The sequence below is a fragment of the Narcine bancroftii genome, chromosome 1 (assembly GCF_036971445.1).
Source record: "Narcine bancroftii isolate sNarBan1 chromosome 1, sNarBan1.hap1, whole genome shotgun sequence".
NCBI lineage: Eukaryota > Metazoa > Chordata > Chondrichthyes > Torpediniformes > Narcinidae > Narcine > Narcine bancroftii.
The window spans coordinates 468,678,390-468,698,585 of record NC_091469.1 but is presented as its reverse complement, the minus strand read 5'-3'; the positions used below and the strand labels follow the sequence as shown (position 1 = coordinate 468,698,585).

At 42.0% G+C, this 20,196-nt stretch overlaps 2 protein-coding genes across 4 annotated transcripts in view; one reads left to right on the top strand and one right to left on the bottom strand.

The window, feature by feature from the left end:
- Positions 1-1,041: 1,041 nt before the first annotated feature.
- On the bottom strand, positions 1,042-10,157 carry LOC138751862 (cingulin-like). Its single transcript, XM_069914723.1, has 2 exons — positions 9,791-10,157; positions 1,042-1,951 (listed from the first exon to the last, which is right to left on the bottom strand). The coding sequence occupies exons 1-2, from the start codon at positions 9,903-9,905 to the stop codon at positions 1,743-1,745; spliced, it is 324 nt and encodes a 107-aa protein (XP_069770824.1). The 5' UTR covers positions 9,906-10,157; the 3' UTR covers positions 1,042-1,742.
- Positions 10,158-11,907: 1,750 nt separating this feature from the next.
- The window catches only part of dync2i1 (dynein 2 intermediate chain 1), a 125,677-nt gene continuing 117,388 nt past the window's right edge, over positions 11,908-20,196 (top strand). For 2 of the 3 annotated variants that reach the window (XM_069914722.1, XM_069914720.1), the window contains exons 1-2: positions 11,908-12,005; positions 16,644-16,697. In XM_069914722.1, the coding sequence (XP_069770823.1) occupies positions 11,991-12,005; positions 16,644-16,697 (69 nt within the window). In that variant the 5' untranslated portion in view covers positions 11,908-11,990. The remainder of the gene's footprint in view (positions 12,006-16,643; positions 16,698-20,196) is intronic. The other variant, XM_069914721.1, reaches the window with a different exon arrangement.

Genomic DNA, 20,196 nt, shown 5'->3' with positions numbered 1-20,196 from the left:
ACAAGGGAAAAGCCAGATGGGACTAGGTTAGAATTAGATAAAATAGGGGAAAAGATACCTGAACACATATTATATAAATGAGATGAAAAATTGGTACAACATAGAAGTTCTCCAGTATTACATCATCTCCTCAATATTTGGAAGAAGATTCATGTAGAAAGAAATAAAACAAATTATCAATTACCAAAACTAACATTGACGCAAAACAAGTTACTCCCTTTTACAATAGATAACCTTTCCTTTAGAGAATGGGAGAAAAAAGGGATTAAAAGAATAGAAAATTGTTTTTCAGGAAATAGATTCTTATCCTTTGAACAAATGAAAGATAAATACAATATAACTCAAGATACAGCGCTGGCATATTACCAGTTGAGATCCTACTTGAAGGATAAATTAGGAAGCAGTTTGAATTTGCCAGAGGGAAGTAACTTAGAATATGTGATTACAGATGCAATGATAATCAAAAGATTTATAACAAATATGTATATTAAACTGCAAGAAAAGGAGAATGAGGAAACAAATGGTAAAACTAAACAAAAATGGGAACAAGATTTAAATATAAAGATAAAAAAGGAAACATGGGAGAAGTTATGCTCTGGAACGATGAGAAATACAATAAATACGAGGTTACGTATGATACAATATAACTGGATACACAGGCTATACATTACACCTCAAAAGTTAAATAAATGGGACCCAACAGTATCTGATAGATGTTTTCGATGTAAAAAAGAAATGGGAACAACAATTCATGCAATCTGGACATGTGAGAAAGTACAAAAATTTTGGGAAGATCTAAATCAGATATTAAATAAAATAACAGAAAACAAGGAAGATTTCCCTTCAGAGTGGACATTGGTTGAAGCAGATGGTCCTACACCCAATAGCACAGATTGTTCTGATCAGCAGGCCCATGGGCACCAGGCCATCCATTCTGCCATTATGTCCATCCTGTAAGGGTATGTCCCTGCTACCCAGTTCCCCATTTTCCACTTGTTCCCCTCTCCACCTTCCCCATCCAATGCAGTGACATGAGCCTGCTGCCTGGCGTGTTATGTGCTCTCACGAATGAACGGGTGCATGTAAATAAAACATGTGACTTGTGTGCTTGTCAAAAATTAAAATTTAATAAAAGATGTTCTGAGAAATCACACTGCTTCATAAATATCTGAGGTAGATATCGCAACGTTAACATTTCACATCGTTCTTAAACGTGAAGTAAACAATGGAATGGACAAATAACAGTGCAAATCCACTCCACACTTGAACACCGCAGAACAAACACTAAAACAGTAAACACAACAAATACAACCACTCAGCACCATAGCATCTCACTGCTGAATGTTTCCATCCTTAAAGTGTCACACATAACATTGCACTTACGAGGGGCTTCATGAAGAACAAAAGTGAACAGTGAGTTAGCAGCATGAAGGATGTTTAGTCCGACACAAACCTCATTCCAGCGTTGAGAGGAATGAGTTGGGGGGGGGGGGGAGAAATGAGGAATCTGTCCTGGACCCCAGAATCTCAGTCATGCCAAGGTGTCCACTACTGTGATGCACTAGTGTGGAATGGAATGGCATGCTGGATGGAGGGGCCAGGTACATGGGATGAGGCTGACCATATGACTGTGGGAATGGGGATGGGGAGGCCTCCATTCGTGTGACCGATCTGTTGGAGATGACTGACTGCCTGCCCTTTGCGACGCTCAGTCCCTGAAAGGAAACTGCAAATTCAGACATCTACTGGGCATGCTTCTCCACTTCGGAGCGGCGCTTTGCTTCCTCGTCCTCCCTCAGCTCAGTGAGCATGACTCTCTCATGATCCAGTGCCTCCTCTGCACGCTGGTGGTCTCTCTCACTGTCCTCCCTGTCAAGTGCCAACATTATCTCCTGCAGATCCTTTGCAAGAACCTGACCCTTGGTCTGGCGCTTGTGTCTGGGACCAGAGGCTGTGGGTGGAAACAGGAAAAGTGCATCAGCATTGGATTTAAGTGCTTCTCCATAATCACCTCAATGCTACTGTACCTGTGTTCTCTGTTGAGAGTGCCGCCTCGCCACTTCCAGGGACAGTGACCTCTGCACTTCCTCTCTCGGGGGCATCCAAATCCTGGCTGCTGGGTCCTCGATGGTGGCCTCCTCCTGGACCAGCATATCTCCTCCCTTGCCGCAGTGTGAACCCGGAGATCCCTTAGGAGCTCTGGGGAATCAGGGGTCTCCAGAGCACTGGCTACATTCAAGGGAGTAGCTGAGCAGCTAGCCCCCCAGAGAGTGTGGCACTGGTTGAAGTACTGCCACTCCTTGGACCCATTGCCGCTCCTCCTGTTGTGGTCCAGGACTGCGCGGAATTTCTTCCTCATGCTCTTCAGCTTCGTGACCACCTGGCTTTTACTGCGCTTGTGTGCTGTGAGCACCCTGAACAGGCACTCAAACGTGGGACCCTCCCTAACTGTCCCAGTGAGCTCCCTTTCCTGGGATTCCTGAGTCAGATGGTCTAGAAGCAGTCTTACCTCTTCTTAAGACCAGTTACAAGCCTTTTTTGGAGCCATTGTTTAAATGCACTCTTTTCCTGCACTGCTAAAACAAAACGACTCAATCTGCACTAGCCTGCCTGCACAATGTGCTTCAAGATTCACGCCAGGCATCTCAGGCTGACGATGTCACTGCCATGTCGGCAGCCTGCCCCTTTGACAGCCGCTTTCAGCCAGCTGCATTCAGGTGGCTGGGGGAGCCACTGAGCTGCACTGATTATCCCTCTTGGAGGAGGGTTACGTAGCTTGCCTCAAGGCCGCCTCCTGCACATTCACATGGCCTCCCCACAGCCACATATTGCCAAAACATGCAGCTTTACATGTGGGGCAATTGGCCATCTGAAAGCCCCTATTGTGACTCCCATCACCACCCCCCCTCCCCACACTAGCTTAAACCCTCCCCAACATATCTAGCAAATCTGCCTGCCAGGATATTGGTCCCCCTTCAGTTCAGGTGCAGCCTATCGTTTTGTAGAGGTCAAACCTTCCCCAGAAGAGTTCCCAATGATCCACAAATCTGAACCCATCCCCTGCACCAACTCTTTAGTCATCCTCCACATCTTCTTATTCCTACCTTCTCTAGCACATGGCACAGACAGCAATCTCAAGATTACCACCTTTGAGGTCTTGCTTTTTAATCTTCCTTAACTCTCCTTCAGGACCTCATCCCCACTTCAGACTATGTCATTGGTCCCTACATGGGCCTCAACTTCTGACTGCTCCCCCTCCAGAATGCTGTGTACTCAATTGAAGACATCCTTGATCCTGGCACCTGGGGGAAACATACCATTCAGGATCCTCAATCTCATCCAGCAAACCTAATCACTCATCTAACCAATGAGTCCTCAATCACAAATGCTTTCCTCTTTTTTCCCTTCTGAGCTCGGGGACTAGACTCTGCACCAGAGATATTACCACCTCAACTTGTCCCTTGTAGGTCTCCACCAACAGTATTCAAAACAGTATACCTGTTGTTGATGGGGATAGCCACAGCGGTACCCTGCACTGACTGCATTTTCTCCTTCTCTCTTCTGACAGTCACCCAACTATCTCCCTGATTTATAGGGGTGATCACCTCCCTGACACTCCTAGCTGCCTCTACCTCACCCTCCCTTAAAATCCACAGTTCATTCAATTCCTGCTCTAGTTCCCGAACATAGGTTTTTTTTTTAATTTTTTATTTTTCACACCATAAATCACATTAGCCATGATACACACTTTTTCCTTTTCACACATATACAGTGACATTTTCTCCCCCCCCCCTCCTCCCAACCCACCCCCCCACCCACCCCCCTCTCATCCATTTTAGGTATACAATCTAGGATACATTAAACCAGTCAGACAATGTTGTCACTCAACAAAAAAAAAACACCAGAAATTCTACTGAGTCCATTCTTTTCTTTCCTTCTCCTTCCATCAACTTAGGTATTGATTGTCCCCGGTCGGTTTTCGCTATTGTATTTAATGTAAGGCTCCCATATTTGTTTGAATATTTCAATATTATTTCTTAAACTATATGTTATTTTTTCTAATGGAATACATTTATTCATTTCTATATACCATTGTTGTATTTTCAAATTATCTTCCAATTTCCAGGTTGACATAATACATTTTTTTGCTACGGCTAGAGCTATCTTAACAAATCTTTTTTGTGCATCCTCCAAATCAATTTCAAATTCTTTGTTTTTTATGTTACTTAGGAGGAAGATCTCTGGATTCTTTGGTATATTGTTTTCTGTTATTTTATTTAATATCTGATTTAGATCTTCCCAAAATTTTTCTACTTTCTCACATGTCCAGATTGCATGAATTGTTGTTCCCATTTCTTTTTTACATCGAAAACATCTATCAGATACTGTTGGGTCCCATTTATTTAACTTTTGAGGTGTAATGTATAGCCTGTGTATCCAGTTATATTGTATCATACGTAACCTCATATTTATTGTATTTCTCATCGTTCCGGAGCATAACTTCTCCCATGTTTCCTTTTTTATCTTTATATTTAAATCTTGTTCCCATTTTTGTTTAGTTTTACCATTTGTTTCCTCATTCTCCTTTTCTTGCAGTTTAATATACATATTTGTTATAAATCTTTTGATTATCATTGTATCTGTAATCACATATTCAAGGTTACTTCCCTCTGGCAAACTCAAACTGCTTCCTAATTTATCCTTCAAGTAGGATCTCAATTGGTAATATGCCAGCGCTGTATCTTGAGTTATATTGTACTTATCTTTCATTTGTTCAAAGGATAAGAATCTATTTCCTGAAAAACAATTTTCTATTCTTTCAATCCCTTTTTTTTCCCCATTCTCTAAAGGAAAGGTTATCTATTGTAAAAGGGAGTAACTTGTTTTGCGTCAATATTAATTTTGGTAATTGATAATTTGTTTTATTTCTTTCTACATGAATCTTCTTCCAAATATTGAGGAGATGATGTAATACTGGAGAACTTCTATGTTGTACCAATTTTTCATCCCATTTATATAATATATGTTCAGGTATCTTTTCCCCTATTTTATCTAATTCTAATCTCATCCAATTTGGCTTTTCCCTTGTTTGATAAAAATCTGATAGGTATCTTAATTGTGCGGCTCTATAATAATTTTTAAAGTTTGGCAGTTGTAAGCCTCCTTGTTTATACCATTCTGTTAATTTATCTAGTGCTATCCTCGGTTTCCCCCCTCTCCATAAAAATTTCCTTATTATTTTCTTTAACTCCTTGAAGAATTTTTCTGTCAGTTGTATTGGCAATGCCTGAAATAAGTATAATATCCTTGGAAAAATGTTCATTTTAATACAGTTTATCCTTCCTATTAGTGTTAGTGGTAAATCTTTCCAATGCTCTAAATCGTCCTGTAATTTTTTTCATTAGTGGATAATAATTGAGTTTATATAGTTGGCCGATATTTTTGTTTATTTGTACACCTAGGTATCTTATTGCCTGCATTTGCCATCTAAATGGAGATTCCTTCTTAAATTTTGAGAAATCCGCATTATTCATAGGCATTGCTTCACTTTTATTTACGCTTATCTTGTAACCCGACCCTTCTCCATATCCCTTCAATTTCTTATATAATTCTTTTATTGATAGTTCTGGTTCTGTTAATTACACTATAACATCATCCGTAAATAGACTGATTTTATATTCCTTGTCTTTTATTTTTATTCCTTTTATATTATTATCTATTCTTATCAATTCTGCTTGTGGTTCTATAGCTAACGCAAACAATAAAGGTGATAGTGGGCATCCCTGCCGCGTTGATCTGCTTAATTTAAGTTGCTTTGATAAATGTCCATTTACTGTCACTTTCGCTAACGGTCCCTTATATAATGCTTTAATCCAATTAATATACTTCTCCGGTAAACTGAATTTTTGCAATACTTTGAACAAATAATTCCATTCTACTCTGTCAAAGGCCTTCTCTACGTCTAAAGCAACTGCTACTGTAGGTGCTTTATTTCCTTCTACTGCATGAATTAAGTTAATAAATTTACAAATATTGTCTGTTGTGCGTCTTTTTTTGATAAATCCAGTTTGGTCTAAATTTACCATTTTCAGTACATGCTCTGCTAATCTGTTTGCTAATAGTTTAGCTATTATCTTATAATCTGTGTTTAGTAAAGATATTGGTCTATATGACGCTGGTGAGAGTGGATCTTTCCCTTGCTTTAGTATTACTGTAATTATTACTGTTTTACATGAATCTGGTAAGCTTTGTGTTTCATCAATCTGGTTGATTACATCAAGGAGGGGCGGAATTAATAAGTCTTTAAATGTTTTGTAGAATTCTATTGGGAATCCATCCTCTCCTGGTGTCTTATTATTTGGTAATTTTTTTTATTATCTCTTGTATTTCTACTATTCCAAATGGCTCTGTTAATTTATTTTGTTCCTCTATTTGTAGTTTTGGTAGTTCAATTTTAGTCAGAAATTCATCTATTTTCCCTTCTTTCCCTTCGTTTTCAGTTCGGTATAATTGTTCATAGAATTCTCTAAAGTTTTCCTTAATTTCTTTTGGATTATATGTAATTTGTTTGTCTTTTTTCCTTGATGCCAATACCATTTTCTTAGCTTGTTCTGTCTTAAGCTGCCATGCTAGGATTTTGTGCATTTTTTCACCCAGTTCATAATATTTCTGTTTTGTCTTCATTATATTCTTCTCCACCTTATATGTTTGTAGTGTTTCATATTTTATTTTTTTATCCGCCAATTCTCTTCTTTTAGTTGTATCTTCCTTCATTGCTAATTTTTTTTCTATATTTACTATTTCCCTTTCCAACTGCTCTGTTTCCTGATTATAGTCCTTCTTCATCTTGGTTACATAACTTATTATTTGCCCTCTAATGAATGCTTTCATTGCATCCCATAGTATAAACTTATCTTCCACTGATTCCGTATTTATTTCAAAATACATTTTAATTTGTTTTTCAATAAATTCTCTAAAATCCTGCCTTTTAAGTAACATGGGGTTTAATCTCCATCTATACATTCTTGGAGGGATGTCCTCTAGCTTTACTGTCAATATTAAGGGTGAATGGTCCGATAGTATTCTAGCTCTATATTCTGTTTTTCTTACTCTATCTTGCATACTAGCTGATAACAAAAATAGGTCTATTCTTGAGTATGTTTTATGTCTAGCCAAGTAATATGAATATTCCTTTTCCTTTGGGTGTTGTTTCCTCCATATATCCAAAAGTTGCATTTCTTCCATTGATTTAATTATAAATTTGGTTACTTTGTTCTTTCTGTTAATTTTTTTCCCAGTTTTATCCATATTTGAATCCAAATTCAGGTTGAAATCCCCTCCTATTAATATGTTCCCTTGCGTATCTGCTTTCTTCAAAAAGATATCTTGCATAAACTTTTGATCTTCTTCGTTTGGTAATATACATTGAGTAGATTCCAAAACTCCGAATATATCTGACATTTTATCATTACATATCTCCCTGCTGGATCTATTATTTCCTCTTCTATTTTAAATGGCACATTTTTACTAATTAATATAGCCACTCCTCTTGCTTTTGAATTATACGATGCTGCTGTTACATGTCCTACCCAATCTCTCTTTAATTTCTTGTGCTCCAATTCAGTTAAGTGTGTTTCTTGCACAAATGCTATATCAATTTTTTCTTTTTTCAGTAAGTTTAGCATTCCCGAACATAGGTTGAAGGAGTTGTAGCTGAATGAACCTTCTTCAAGTGTAGTTATCGGGGACAAGTACACTGCCTCAGATTTCCCACATCCTATAACTGGAGCAACTCATTGCCTTGACTGACTCCATTATATAACTTTAATTAAAGGTTTTAAACTATCTTACCTCTCCGGTCACAAGTAAGGTAGATCTTTCTCACCCTCTGCTCACCAGAGCCCCATTCCTACTAAATGCCACTCACACACTGGGCCCCTCTACCACTCTTTTTATTGGTCCCTGCCAATTAACTCAATTACCCAATTACAAACTCTCCCAATCAACCCTAAATTGGCTCTCCGCACATTTTTTTTTTTTAAACAGCCCCCAAAAATCACTATTTACTCACCAGACACTTGCCCACCTCTGACTCCAACAGCAACTCGCCAGTAAATGAAACAAGAAGGGCCCGAGTCATTAGTCAGTTATCTGATCATCTAAGATCGTCAGGGACATAACAAATGGGTTTCTAATTACACTGTATTTTCACCAGTGGGATAAGTGAATTTTGTATGTCTGAAGGAAATAAACAGTGTTAAAACTGGATGAAATTAATCCACTAGTTTGATATGCTGTCCACCTAGTAATGTGTTACTGTGCTTCTCTCAATCAATGAATGCAGTGTACAATCTTTGGATAATTACTGTTAAATCAGATCAAGTCAAGTATATCATCATCTGATTGCTCAAGAACCTGACATTCTCTGGTCCTCAGTGCAAAACACGCAGACACATAACCAGACATTACACACATACAGACAAACAAGATTATATGCATGGCAAGTATTCATCGATATACATACGTAAAGAAATATTTTTTCATGAATATGAGAGTCTCGGATGGTCAGTGTGAGCAGTTCCTTTGGTTGTTCAGCATTCTCACTGCCCATGGGAAAAAGCTGTTCCTCAGCCTGGTGGTGCTGGCTCTGATACTCCTGTATCTCTTTCCTGATGAGAGCAGCTAAAAGATGCTGCGTGCGGGGGGGGAAGGGATCCTCAATTATATTGCATTCCCTCTTCAGACAACGATTCCAGTGTGGTGATATGTATATAGTATTCTGTGCTGTCCTGTGTATAAGTGCCTGGCCCAGCCACTGATGACTCAATCCCCTGTAACCCCTCCCCATGTGACCTGGCCATAAAAGTTGACCTCACTACCCCATTCCATTCATTCGAGCACATAGAGTTGGGCCAGTTGAAATCTAATCCTCACTCAGTCTTTGAGTCATTGATAGTGCAGATCAATTTAATACATATTAATTTTCCACATGGAATGGACAAGCTGCTGAGACCCAACAGACTCGAAATTGATCCAGAGGCCCAGAGCTGCTGAATGGTACAAGCAGTGGATTGCCTGCTTCACAATCTTTCTCGAAGTCACAGTGGGCTTGGTGGACTCTGATAAGAAACTCAAGGTCCTGCAAGCTAGAGTGGACCACCAAGCGTACCTGGTGATCCAGAACTGCACGACCTACCCGGAGGCCATGGCTGAACTCCACAATGAACAAAGTGTACTCATGATACCAGCTGGCCTCGAGCAGACAGCAACCTGGTTAATTCCTCCGAGCACTGTATGACTGCTGGGACACTGCTACAGCCCCCGTGCCCGTAGCCCAGTGTGTGGAGGAGCTGGTCCAAGATGCCTGCATGACTGGAGTGAGGTCTGACTACATTCGACTGCTTGAGGAGGACAAGCTGCCCCTGAAGTGAGCCTTCCAGCTTGCCAGGACCCTTGACTCAGCCCTATGCAACACTATCAAGATCGCCGGTAAGAATGGGGCCTCCATGTGCAGACTGTGGGTGCCGCCATGTTGGACCTGGCATCACAGATTGCCTCCGTGATAGTGAGCCACGACCTCACCACTACTGCCGCGGCGATCGGATACCCGAGGTGCCACTTCTGCAGCCAGCAGAAGCACCCCCAACAACTCTGCCCTGCTAAGGAGGTGATCTGTTCGGGATGCGGGAAGAAGGAACATTACCAGCGTGTCTGTAGTAGTGCAGCGCTGACATCACATCCAGCCCCGAACGGCTTGATCATGTGCGTGACTCGGGAGTCATCACCTTACCTAGCGTCTCCTCCACTCTTCTGGATGATGTCATCTCCATCTTCCGCTGCTCGGATGACGACACTTCCTCCTTCTTCCACTGAGGTGAAACAGTGGTCAACATGGAGGCCGCCATCTTATCGGTCGGGTCTCCCCTCTGACAGCAATAATGACAACCTGATCCTGGCCTCTGTGACTCTGAACCAGGGCAGCCCTCATCTGATTGCCCACTTGATGATGGAAATCGAGGTAAATGGGAAAAGAAAAAACTGCCTGTTTGACAGTGGGAGCACAGAGAGCTTTATTCACCCAGACACTGCCCAGAAACTCTCTGTCAGACCCACGAACAGCATCATCTCTATGGCTACAAAGGACCAATTCACTGAGATCTGGGGGGTACCGTGTAGCGATGTTAACGGTGGGGGGGGGGGGGGAAGTGAATGTTATGATAACTTTCATTTGCTTGTAATGCCACAGCTCTGTGCCCCGATACTCCTAGACCTTGACTTCCAGAGCCAGTTTAGGAGCGTGATGATGGCGTTTGGAGGACCACAACCACCCATAATGGTACACAACCCCCAATTTACAGTCCCCTCCCTCCAGCAGCTGGCCCCTGCCTGCAGTCTATCCACCCTCCGCATATCTCCTGTCATTATTTGAGAATCTGAACCCAGACTGCAGGTCCATCACGATGCAAAGCAGGCGCTATAGCACTGAGGACAGGGCATTTATAAAGTCTGAGGTGCAGCGATTCCTGGCGGAGGGGATTTGAGCTCCCAGTTCGAGCCCGTGGAGAGCCCAAGTCATGGTGGTTAAGGGTGGGAACCAATCCCGTATGGTGATCGATTACAGCCAAACCCCTTCACTCAGCTAGATGTTTATCCCCTCCCCCGGATAGCTAATATGGTCAATTAAATAATCCAATACAAAGTGTACTCCACAACTGACCTGAAGTTACCTGGGGGACTGCAATGATACCATCTCTGAAGCAGATGGCAGATTTTATCACTTCCTCAGAGTGCCCTTTGGAGTCACCAGTGGAGTCTCAGTATGCCAAATGGAGATGGATCGGATGGTAGAGAGGCATAAACTGATGGCGAAGTTCCCCAACCTTGACAATGTCACCATCTGGGGCCATGACCAGCAGGACCACGATTCAAACCTGGTGAAATTTCTCCGCATAGCCAAGTCCCTTAACTTGACATAACAAGAAGAAGTGTGTGTTTAGTACCACTTGCCTGGTCCTCCTTGGATGCGTCGTGGCACATGGTGTCATTGCCCCCGACCCCAACTGCATGAGTCTCCTTATGGAGTTCCCGATACCACACAACCTCAAGGCTGCCTTGGGTTCTTTTCTTACTATGCCCAATAGATGCCAAATTATGCCGATAAGGCCTAGGCCTTAGTAAGATCCACAAGCTTCCCCTTATCAGAAGAAGCCCAGGGGACATTTGACCAAATCAAAGGAGACATTGCTAAAGCCACGATGCATACTGTGGTCGAATCAATCCCATTTCAGGAGGAGAGTGATGCCTCCGACTTTGTGCCTGGCCGCCACTCTCAACCAGGCAGGCCAGTAGCATTTTTTTTCCCCGCCCCCAGTCTTTGGAGTCATTGAAAGAGCATATCATTCGGTAGATTATGTTGATGGGGAGGAGGGAGACTCCATTGATCCTCTCTGCCACGCTTATGGTTCTGTAGTTTGACCTCCGATCCATTTCTCTGCAGCAACCGTACCACACTGTGATGCAGCCGGCCAGGACACCTCTTGGATAGAGCTCTTGGAGAAGGTTGACATAATGATGGCCGGTAGCCTTACCTGCTTCAGTCTTCTCGGGAAATGCATTCACTGTTGCACCTTCCTGACAAGTGCCCTGATAGGTCATTAGTTAAGTGAACTCCAAGGAACTTGGTGCTCTCCACTATAAAGTCGTCGATGGGTCGTGGAGGGTGGTTGTTCCTGGTCCTCCTATCATCAACGATGTGGAAGAGATTTTCTTGACCTGACTCACCTGTCGCTTTCCAACTCCTGCCTCTTTATTCTGAGAGTGCTCGGTCGGTTGCTATGGTTACGAACCCACTGGACGCGGTTGGCGCGGTCGCCACTAGGCCTGACGCATGCGCATTGGGACCCCACACGTTCGCCACTCCAAGATGGCGGCGTCCTGGTAACCAAGGGGGTCTGGGTGGCGACGGAGTAACGCCGGACGTGGTTCGCACCATGAAGCCGAGCAAGGTAAAAGGAAACAAATCTGGAAGGAGAATCGTCCGCCAGCTGGTCTGAATGGCAGCAGCCGCTAGCGAGTGGGGGGTGGAGGGAGAGGCGCCGTCGGTGTGGGGAAGCAGGCCGGAGCCGCCCTCGGCTGTCGACTTGGTTCATCTCCCTCCTTGAATAAACTTCTCCGAGTCCCAACTCTCTGCAACTCAAGTCTAAATGACCCTCACAGACATTGATTCTGAATGAGTGATTAGAAACGTTTCCCAGCCCCGCCGAGCGAGCGGGTCTCCTGTTTGAATTGAATTGTTTGTTTATTGTCAACACGCTGTGTGGTATAATGCAACATTTTGGGTTGTCACCAGCGGCATCCTGAACGATTAATAACCGATCTCTGTGCATAATCATATATCTGCACCTCTGGATCCTGAGAATGAAATAGTGCGATTCGGAAATTGGTCACAGATGGAACCAACAATGTTCCAACATTGCTAATTTAAAAAAAAACAACAGATGCTAGAATCTGAAATTAAACATAGAAAACGCTGGAACTATTCTGCAGATCAGACAGTATCTGTGAACTGAATTAACTATGCAAGTTGATTACTTTCATTAGAACATCTTATTAGGCCACAGGAGTGGAGGATGGCAAATGTAGTCAAACAAGAAGGTCTGCAGATGCTGGGGTCCAGTGAACATGCTGGAGAAACTCAGCAGATCACGCAGCATCCATAAGAAGTAAAGGATAACTAACGTTTTGAGCCTGGGCTCTTCGTCAGATATTAGACAGCACAAACAGTCCATCAACCCTTCAAGTTGATGGGTGGTTAGGAAGATGTAATGGTGTGCTGGCCTCCATTGGTCAGGGGAGTGAGTTCAAGAGCCGAGACATAATGTTGCAGCTTTATAAAAGTCTGGTTAGACCACCCTAGTGTTCAGTTCTAGTTGCCTCATAGGAAAATTGTAGAAGCTTAGAGAAGGTGCAGAGGAGATTTCCTTGGATGTTGCTTGCATTGGAGAATATTTTTTTATGAAGCAAGGTTGACTGAGGTAGAGGTTTTCTCTTTGGAGTACCAGAGGATGAGATGAGAGACTTAAATAGGGTGGACAAAGCCAGTACTTTTTCCTTGAGGCAGCAATAGCAAATACCAAAAATACAAATATCTGTTTAAGTTGAGTAGAGGAAAGTTTAAAGGTTATATTAGAGGTTATTTTTTACATACAGAGTTGTGGAGTTGGTCTTCTATGCTGTCTTATTCAATGTTCTAGGATTAGTCCTTTTGATTTTTAAAAAAAAATGTAAGTTCTAGGATCTGTAATGAATCAAGTCCAAAGATGAGCTGTAGTTACTCCAGCTTATATTGGGGATCGATGGATCCTTACACATTCTTAAAGCTAATTCCACCAATTTCTTCCAAATCAAATGTGTAGCAATATGCAAACCTGATTCTGGGATTTTGCATTTAATTCCCACATTGACAGACACTCATGAAGTGCCAGTTGATGAAGTAGACAAAGACGACGTGGTCAAACAATAATCATGGCTTTTATTAGCAGAAACTCATGGTACAATAATGAAAGACAATAGGTGCATATACAGTTATACCCAAGGGGAGTGTCCTTAACAGTAGAGATAATGCACAGCCAATGTTAGTACAGCAAGGCTCCCCAGACAGGAGACAGGCAGGTTGGCAGACATTCACCACAACTCACTCACTCACACACACTCTCTCTCTCTCTCTCTCTCTCTCTCTCTCTCTCTCTCTCTCTCAGCTTCTTGCACTGTTTCTAGCAATATAAATGTAAAGGAAGGTGGTGTTTGATTCAAGGTAGAAGCGAAAGGTGTTTAGGTGTCATAAAATGGGATGGTGTAGAGAAGTTGGTTTCCAATAGTAATAAATAGCTGGATGTAATCAGAAAATTGAAAACTGTTAAAGTTTTGTAGGGTGTTACAGGTGTCACAGATGGGGAGACATAGGATAAGGGAAGAAATAATAGAGTCAATGTGGGAATAAGTACTTTAACTGGGGTAAAATTGGGTTGAATTTGTGGTTTTATCAGGACAATCATGCTTTTGGATCTTGGTGAGGATGTGGGAGCAATTTTAGATTTTGTTTGGTGAATGAAGCTGGGAGTTTGGAATGAGTCACAAATCATTCCACAGAAAATGCAGTATCACTGGTTCTCCACTCGACTCTGGATCACCTAGAAAACAGCAACTCATACATATGGCTACTCAGCCTTCATTGCTGGTCAACAAGCTCCAACCCTGGGCCTCTGCACCTCTGTCTGCAACTGGATGCTTGACTTACTTATTGGAAGACCACAATCAGTATGAATTGGGAACAACATCAACACAGGTGCACCTTAAGGATGTATGCTTAGCCCACTGATCTACTCACTGTGTGACTAGGCACAATTCCAAAGACATCAACAAATTTATCATTGATGCCATGGTTGTTGGCAGAATCACAAATGGCAATGAGAAAGAGAACAGGAGGGAGATAGATCAGCTAGTTGAGTGGGGTCCCACCAACAACCTTGCATTCAATGTTAGCAAAACCAAGGAGATGATTGTGAACTTCAGAGGAAGTGAGGGGAACCAGTCCTTGTTGAGGATTCAGCAGGGAGAGGGTCAAATACTTCAAATTCATGTGTCATCATCTCTGAGCATCTGTCCTGAAGCCTCCATGTCGATGCAATCATGAAAAAGGCTTGCCAAGAGCTATATTTTGTGAGAATTTTGAGGAGATTTGGTGTGTCACTGAAGACTGTCGATAATTTCTACAGGTGTACCATGGATGTATTACTGTCTAGTATGGAGGTGTCAACACTCAAGACCAGAAAAACTCCAGAGGTTTGTTAACTTGGCCTGTGACATCACAGGATGACTTCACTCCATTGAGGTCATCTATGAAAAGTGGTGTCTTAAGAAAGCACCTCTATCCTCAAGGATCCCCACCACCCCAGCCAAGCCTTCTTTATTCTGCTACCATCGGGAAAAAGGTACAGGAGCCTAAAGCTGGCCACTTAGCAGCACGACAACAGCTTCTTTCGCCCTGTCATCTGATTCCTGAATGAGCAATGAACCACAGACTTACTTTAGCTTCTTCTTGCGCTATTTTTATTTATTTTGTAAGGTAGCTTATCTAAATGTTTGCACTGTGATGCTGCCGCAAAAGATTGAATTTCGTGACAAGTTCATGACAATAAATTCTGATTCTGTGCATCAGTGCAAGAGTATTTTCTGAGCTGGTGATCGTAATTCAGACAGATTCAGCACGGTTATGGAAAAGGACAGAATTAGGGTTGGGTATAGGCAATCACCAAGTTATGACGGGTTTTAGTTCTGAAGATTATTCATGTCGGAAATGAAGAGAAAAAGATGTGAAGAAGAAGATCACAGAAATAGATGTAACAGGAGGGCAAGCAGGCATGGGAAGAGTGACCACCAGTCTGCATCACTGATTCAGCGAGTGATTCTGTTCAGCACTCTCAGCTCTGTGCAGCTTGACCCAGGCCATGATTATTGCGACTTGAGGATGAGGTTTGCGTGTTTTACACTGAGAACTCGAGGATGCTGTTTCGTCAGGTTGTACTTTGCAATCAGATGACAATAAACTTGATTTTATATAGTCAAACATCCCAGAGCATTTGTTAAATTGGAAGTTAAAAATAGCTGAGTCAGTGGAGGAAATATGAGTGGGATATTATCCAAAGAATGCCCTGAGAGGAGCAGGAAGAGGCAGATGGATTTGTGGGAGAATTCCAGAGCACAGAAGATAATGTTGATGATTTTGGTTAGCAATAGAGGGAATATGTGGTATTGGGTCAATTTCGCCTTCAAGAAGATTTAATGAAAAATATGAGAAATTTTCAATTTGTATCTACAACTCAGTTTGTATCCACAACTTAATGTAGATCAGTAAGGATGATCAGTTAATGGGATATGATATGGACATCAGAATGTTAAACAAATTGATGTGTACACCTGAAATATTTGAGTGTAGAAATGACAGTAGTTGGATGAGCTCGTGGCAGAGACTTGAGAGACAAATTAAATAAAGCTCCATTAATCTGACACAATTTGGACTCTGGTGGAGCTGGACAAGCAAACGTTATTCTCTGAATAATCCAATAGACTTTTAATTCACTTTTCTTACTTGATGCAGAATGCAATAAGTTTTAAATGAGTGTGGAAGTTGGGGCCTGAGAATGGATGGCAAGAATGGCAATCATCACCAAGAGAACTAGAAGCCAAAACACCTGGATTTACGAGTAAATTGGATAATAGATCATCAAAGTTTTAATCTGTCTTTTTCTGATGGAAGAAATGGGATCATATTTGCCATGAAGTCATTCTATTGGTTGCTTTGCATATTTTTATGTATCCTTCAAATTAAAATCGGTCCTTTAAAGAAAAAGTAATACACATTGGAGATAGTGACTTTTTTTTAGAAATGTCTAGCTATAATGTACAATTAAAGACAGAATACATTTTGTAGTCAAATACATTTTGGTGTTACAGTAGTATCTCGTAAATCAGAAAATTATTTTGGCCCATTTTTCACTATTCTTTGTTTTTACTTTATGCTTTTAGAATTTGTAGGTTTTATTCTCTCTCTTTTAAAATATTTTCCCTTTATCCTTTTGTTTTAGGGGAAAACCAAAGAAGATACCTGGAAAACAGAGGAATTGCTCAAGCATATTAAAGTAATTATTATTATTTGCAAAATATAGTGAAAACGCCCGGACCGGGGCCGGGGCCGCTGCTGCTCTCCCTGTGCCCGGACTGGGGCCGCCGCCTCCCACTCCCTGTCCGGACCGGGTGGATGGGTCACGTCTCCAGAATGGAGGACCATCGCCTTCCCAAGATCGTGTTATATGGCGAGCTCTCCACTGGCCACCGTGACAGAGGTGCACCAAAGAAAAGGTACAAGGACTGCCTAAAGAAATCTCTTGGTGCCTGCCACATTGACCACCGCCAGTGGGCTGATAACGCCTCAAACCGTGCATCTTGGCGCCTCACAGTTTGGCGGGCAGCAACCTCCTTTGAAGAAGACCGCAGAGCCCACCTCACTGACAAAAGGCAAAGGAGGAAAAACCCAACACCCAACCCCAACCAACCAATTTTCCCTTGCAACCGCTGCAATCATGTCTGCCTGTCCCGCATCGGACTTGTCAGCCACAAACGAGCCTGCAGCTGACGTGGACTTTTTACCCCCTCCATAAATCTTCGTCCGGGAAGCCAAGCCAAAGAAAAAAAAAAATAGTGAAAACATAGATCAGCAACAGTAGAAGAAATTAAGACTTTAGCCAGTTTGACATGGTTTTTTTTTGGATGATTTCGAGTCCAAGGGTGGAATATTGTGCAAATCTTTGGGGTAGAATAGATGTATTACTGACCTGAGTTCCATCTTGTGTCAAACAGCCTATTTTGGAAGATTACATACATTGATGCATTTTTGGCATTAATACTTTAAGACCTAAACATCATTTGCAGTACATTTTAAAAAAAATCAGACTATTGTTTCCTATTTAGATAGGAATTTTTTTTAAGCACAGATTTGATGGATGCACATGATGGAATTCGACAATGCTGATTTGAGAAATATATTGCTATCTTTCTGAAGTTGACCTTTTTTGAAGCTGGCATCCAGTGAAGTGAGATTATGGGATCCAGCAGTATATGTTAAGCAATCCAATGATGCTGTCAACATATCAGGAAGAACAAGTTTTAATTTTTGAAAGCATTTTACAGAGGGCTAAATAAAAATTGGACTATCGCTGCATGAATAAGGTTGAAAGTGAGATATAAATTAACAAATTTTTGAAGAAATCCATTTTAAATTCCTTTAATTTGAAATAATCTATTCTGGTGAATAAATTAAATTTGTACTTTAGATGATGATGCCCAGTGAGCAACAACCATAGATTAGAACACCATTTAAAACTTATTACCCCATATGGAACAAATGTAACATCCTCAGCACATTCCATAATGATCCAAGTTTGTGTCATTTCATATTCTTTTACTTGGTAAACACTGTTAAAAGAGCTGCTATTGTACTACAGGTGTAATAGCAGTGAATGTTCAAAGTACTATACATATATATATATATATAGGAGATTTTCAGTTTCTATGGTTATAGTTGCCTTGACATCTTTTATCAATGAAAAATTAAGGGGAAAATCTTTTAATTTGAAACATAAACGTGTGAGATTTGGTTATATTGCTATGCTTGCTGTTTGGAATTGGTATTTTATCTTGCTTTAGAGTTTTGTACTGGCCGTGCTTCCTTGAGTACTTCATGTTTGTGACATGATGACTGAATGTAATGGGACATGAGCAAGGGATTCATCCTTAGTGTTCTGGACAATATTGCTCTTTCAACAAAACTAAACAGAACTGATTGGACAAGATGGTGCTTGATCTTGGCTGCTTCTTCATCTGTTGTTCTACTCCCTTAACTTCACTAACCTTCACAGATTTAAGGTTCAAATTAAATTCCAGGTCTCTCTACGCCTTCTGATGAAGAGGACTGATCTGCTAGTGATCAGCTAGATCTCAACTAGTTCACAGAAGATTTATTCAACTGTTTCAACTCTATTGGCAACCCAAAAAACTGAATAAGAGTTCCACTATATTCATCAGACATCCATAGCATAATGCTGAGAAGCTAGATACAAGTACCTGTGGAGCATCTGCTAGGCAGAATTGAGCTCCAGTTCCCAAATTATAATCAGATGGTGTTGAAGATGCCTTGGCAGCTGACCCAGCAAACTTCCACTTTGTAGTAAGAATGTGTGGAAGTTTGAAATGTTGTGTCCAATGCACTCTAATTAGCCAGCACTTTTCTGTTGTGGAATTGCTGGCAGTCATTGGCACCATTTAGTCCATAATTCTCAAACTGATTTCAGTGGAAAGTTACTGCATGTGTGTATATAGTTAATGTTCCTCTCCTATAGCTGACTTCACTTCAAAGGAGTTTCATTCCTTGTAAAGAGTTTTGGGATGACTTGATTGAAGTATTTTTTTTCTTATTTTAAACCAACACTTGATTTAACTGTATTGCCAGGTTCAGCTCCCACAAAATCATCAAGTTTGTGGATGAGAACGGTAGTTGGCCTCATTGGCAATGCTGATAATTCAGCTTACAGGGAGGAAGTTGATAGGCTTGTACAGAGCAACAACCTGTCTCATTGTGGATAAGGCTAAGGAGATTGTGGTCTTCAGAAGGATGAAAAACTATATCCATTCAAAGGATGTCCTGACCTGGACCCACAACACCTCCTCATTAGTCAGGAAGGCACAGGAATGCCTACACTTCCTCAGGATGTTCTACCAGAGCGCAACAGAGAGGGACCAGGCTGGTTGCATCATAGTGTGGTATGGTAGTTGCAGAGCATCAGATTGAAGGTCGACATAGAGGGTGATTAAAACTGGTAAGAGGATCAGTGGCGTCTCCGTTTCCTCTATCGACGACATCTACAGGGAGCAATGCTCAAAGAGGGTTCACAGAATCACTGAGGATCTTTACCATCCAGCCTGAAATATCCTTGAAACACTCTTCTTCTTCTTTGGCTTGGCTTCGCGGACGAAGATTTATGGAGGGGTAAATGTCCACGTCAGCTGCAGGCTCGTTTGCGGCTGACAAGTCCGATGCGGGACAGGCAGACACGGTTGCAGCGGTTGCAGGGGAAAATTGGTTGGTTGGGGTTGGGTGTTGGGTTTTTCCTCCTTTGTCTTTTGTCAGTGAGGTGGGCTCTGCGGTCTTCTTCAAAGGAGGTTGCTGCCCGCCGAACTGTGAGGCGTCAAGATGCACGGTTTGAGGCGATATCAGCCCACTGGCGGTGGTCAATGTGGCAGGCACCAAGAGATTTCTTTAGGCAGTCCTTGTACCTCTTCTTTGGTGCATCTCTGACACGATGGCCAGTGGAGAGCTCGCCATATAACACGATCTTGGGGAGGCGATGGTCCTCCATTCTGGAGACGTGACCTACCCAGCGCAGTTGGATCTTCAACAGCGTGGATTCGATGCTGTCGGCCTCAGCCATCTCGAGTACTTCGATGTTAGGGATGAAGTCACTCCACTGAATGTTGAGGATGGAGCGGAGACAATGCTGGTGGAAGCATTCTAGGAGCCGTAGGTGATGCTGGTAGAGGACCCATGATTCGGAGCCGAACAGGAGTGTGGGTATGACAACGGCT

Bases quoted from the DNA above. Each gene is read 5' to 3' on its own strand.
- LOC138751862 (XM_069914723.1), bottom strand. From the start codon at position 9,905: ATGGCGGCCTCCATGTTGACCACTGTTTCACCTCAGTGGAAGAAGGAG. The intron at 1,952-9,790 runs GTAAGGTGATGA...TTCCACCCACAG, and splicing joins AAGAGTGGAGGAGACGCTAG to CCTCTGGTCCCAGACACAAG.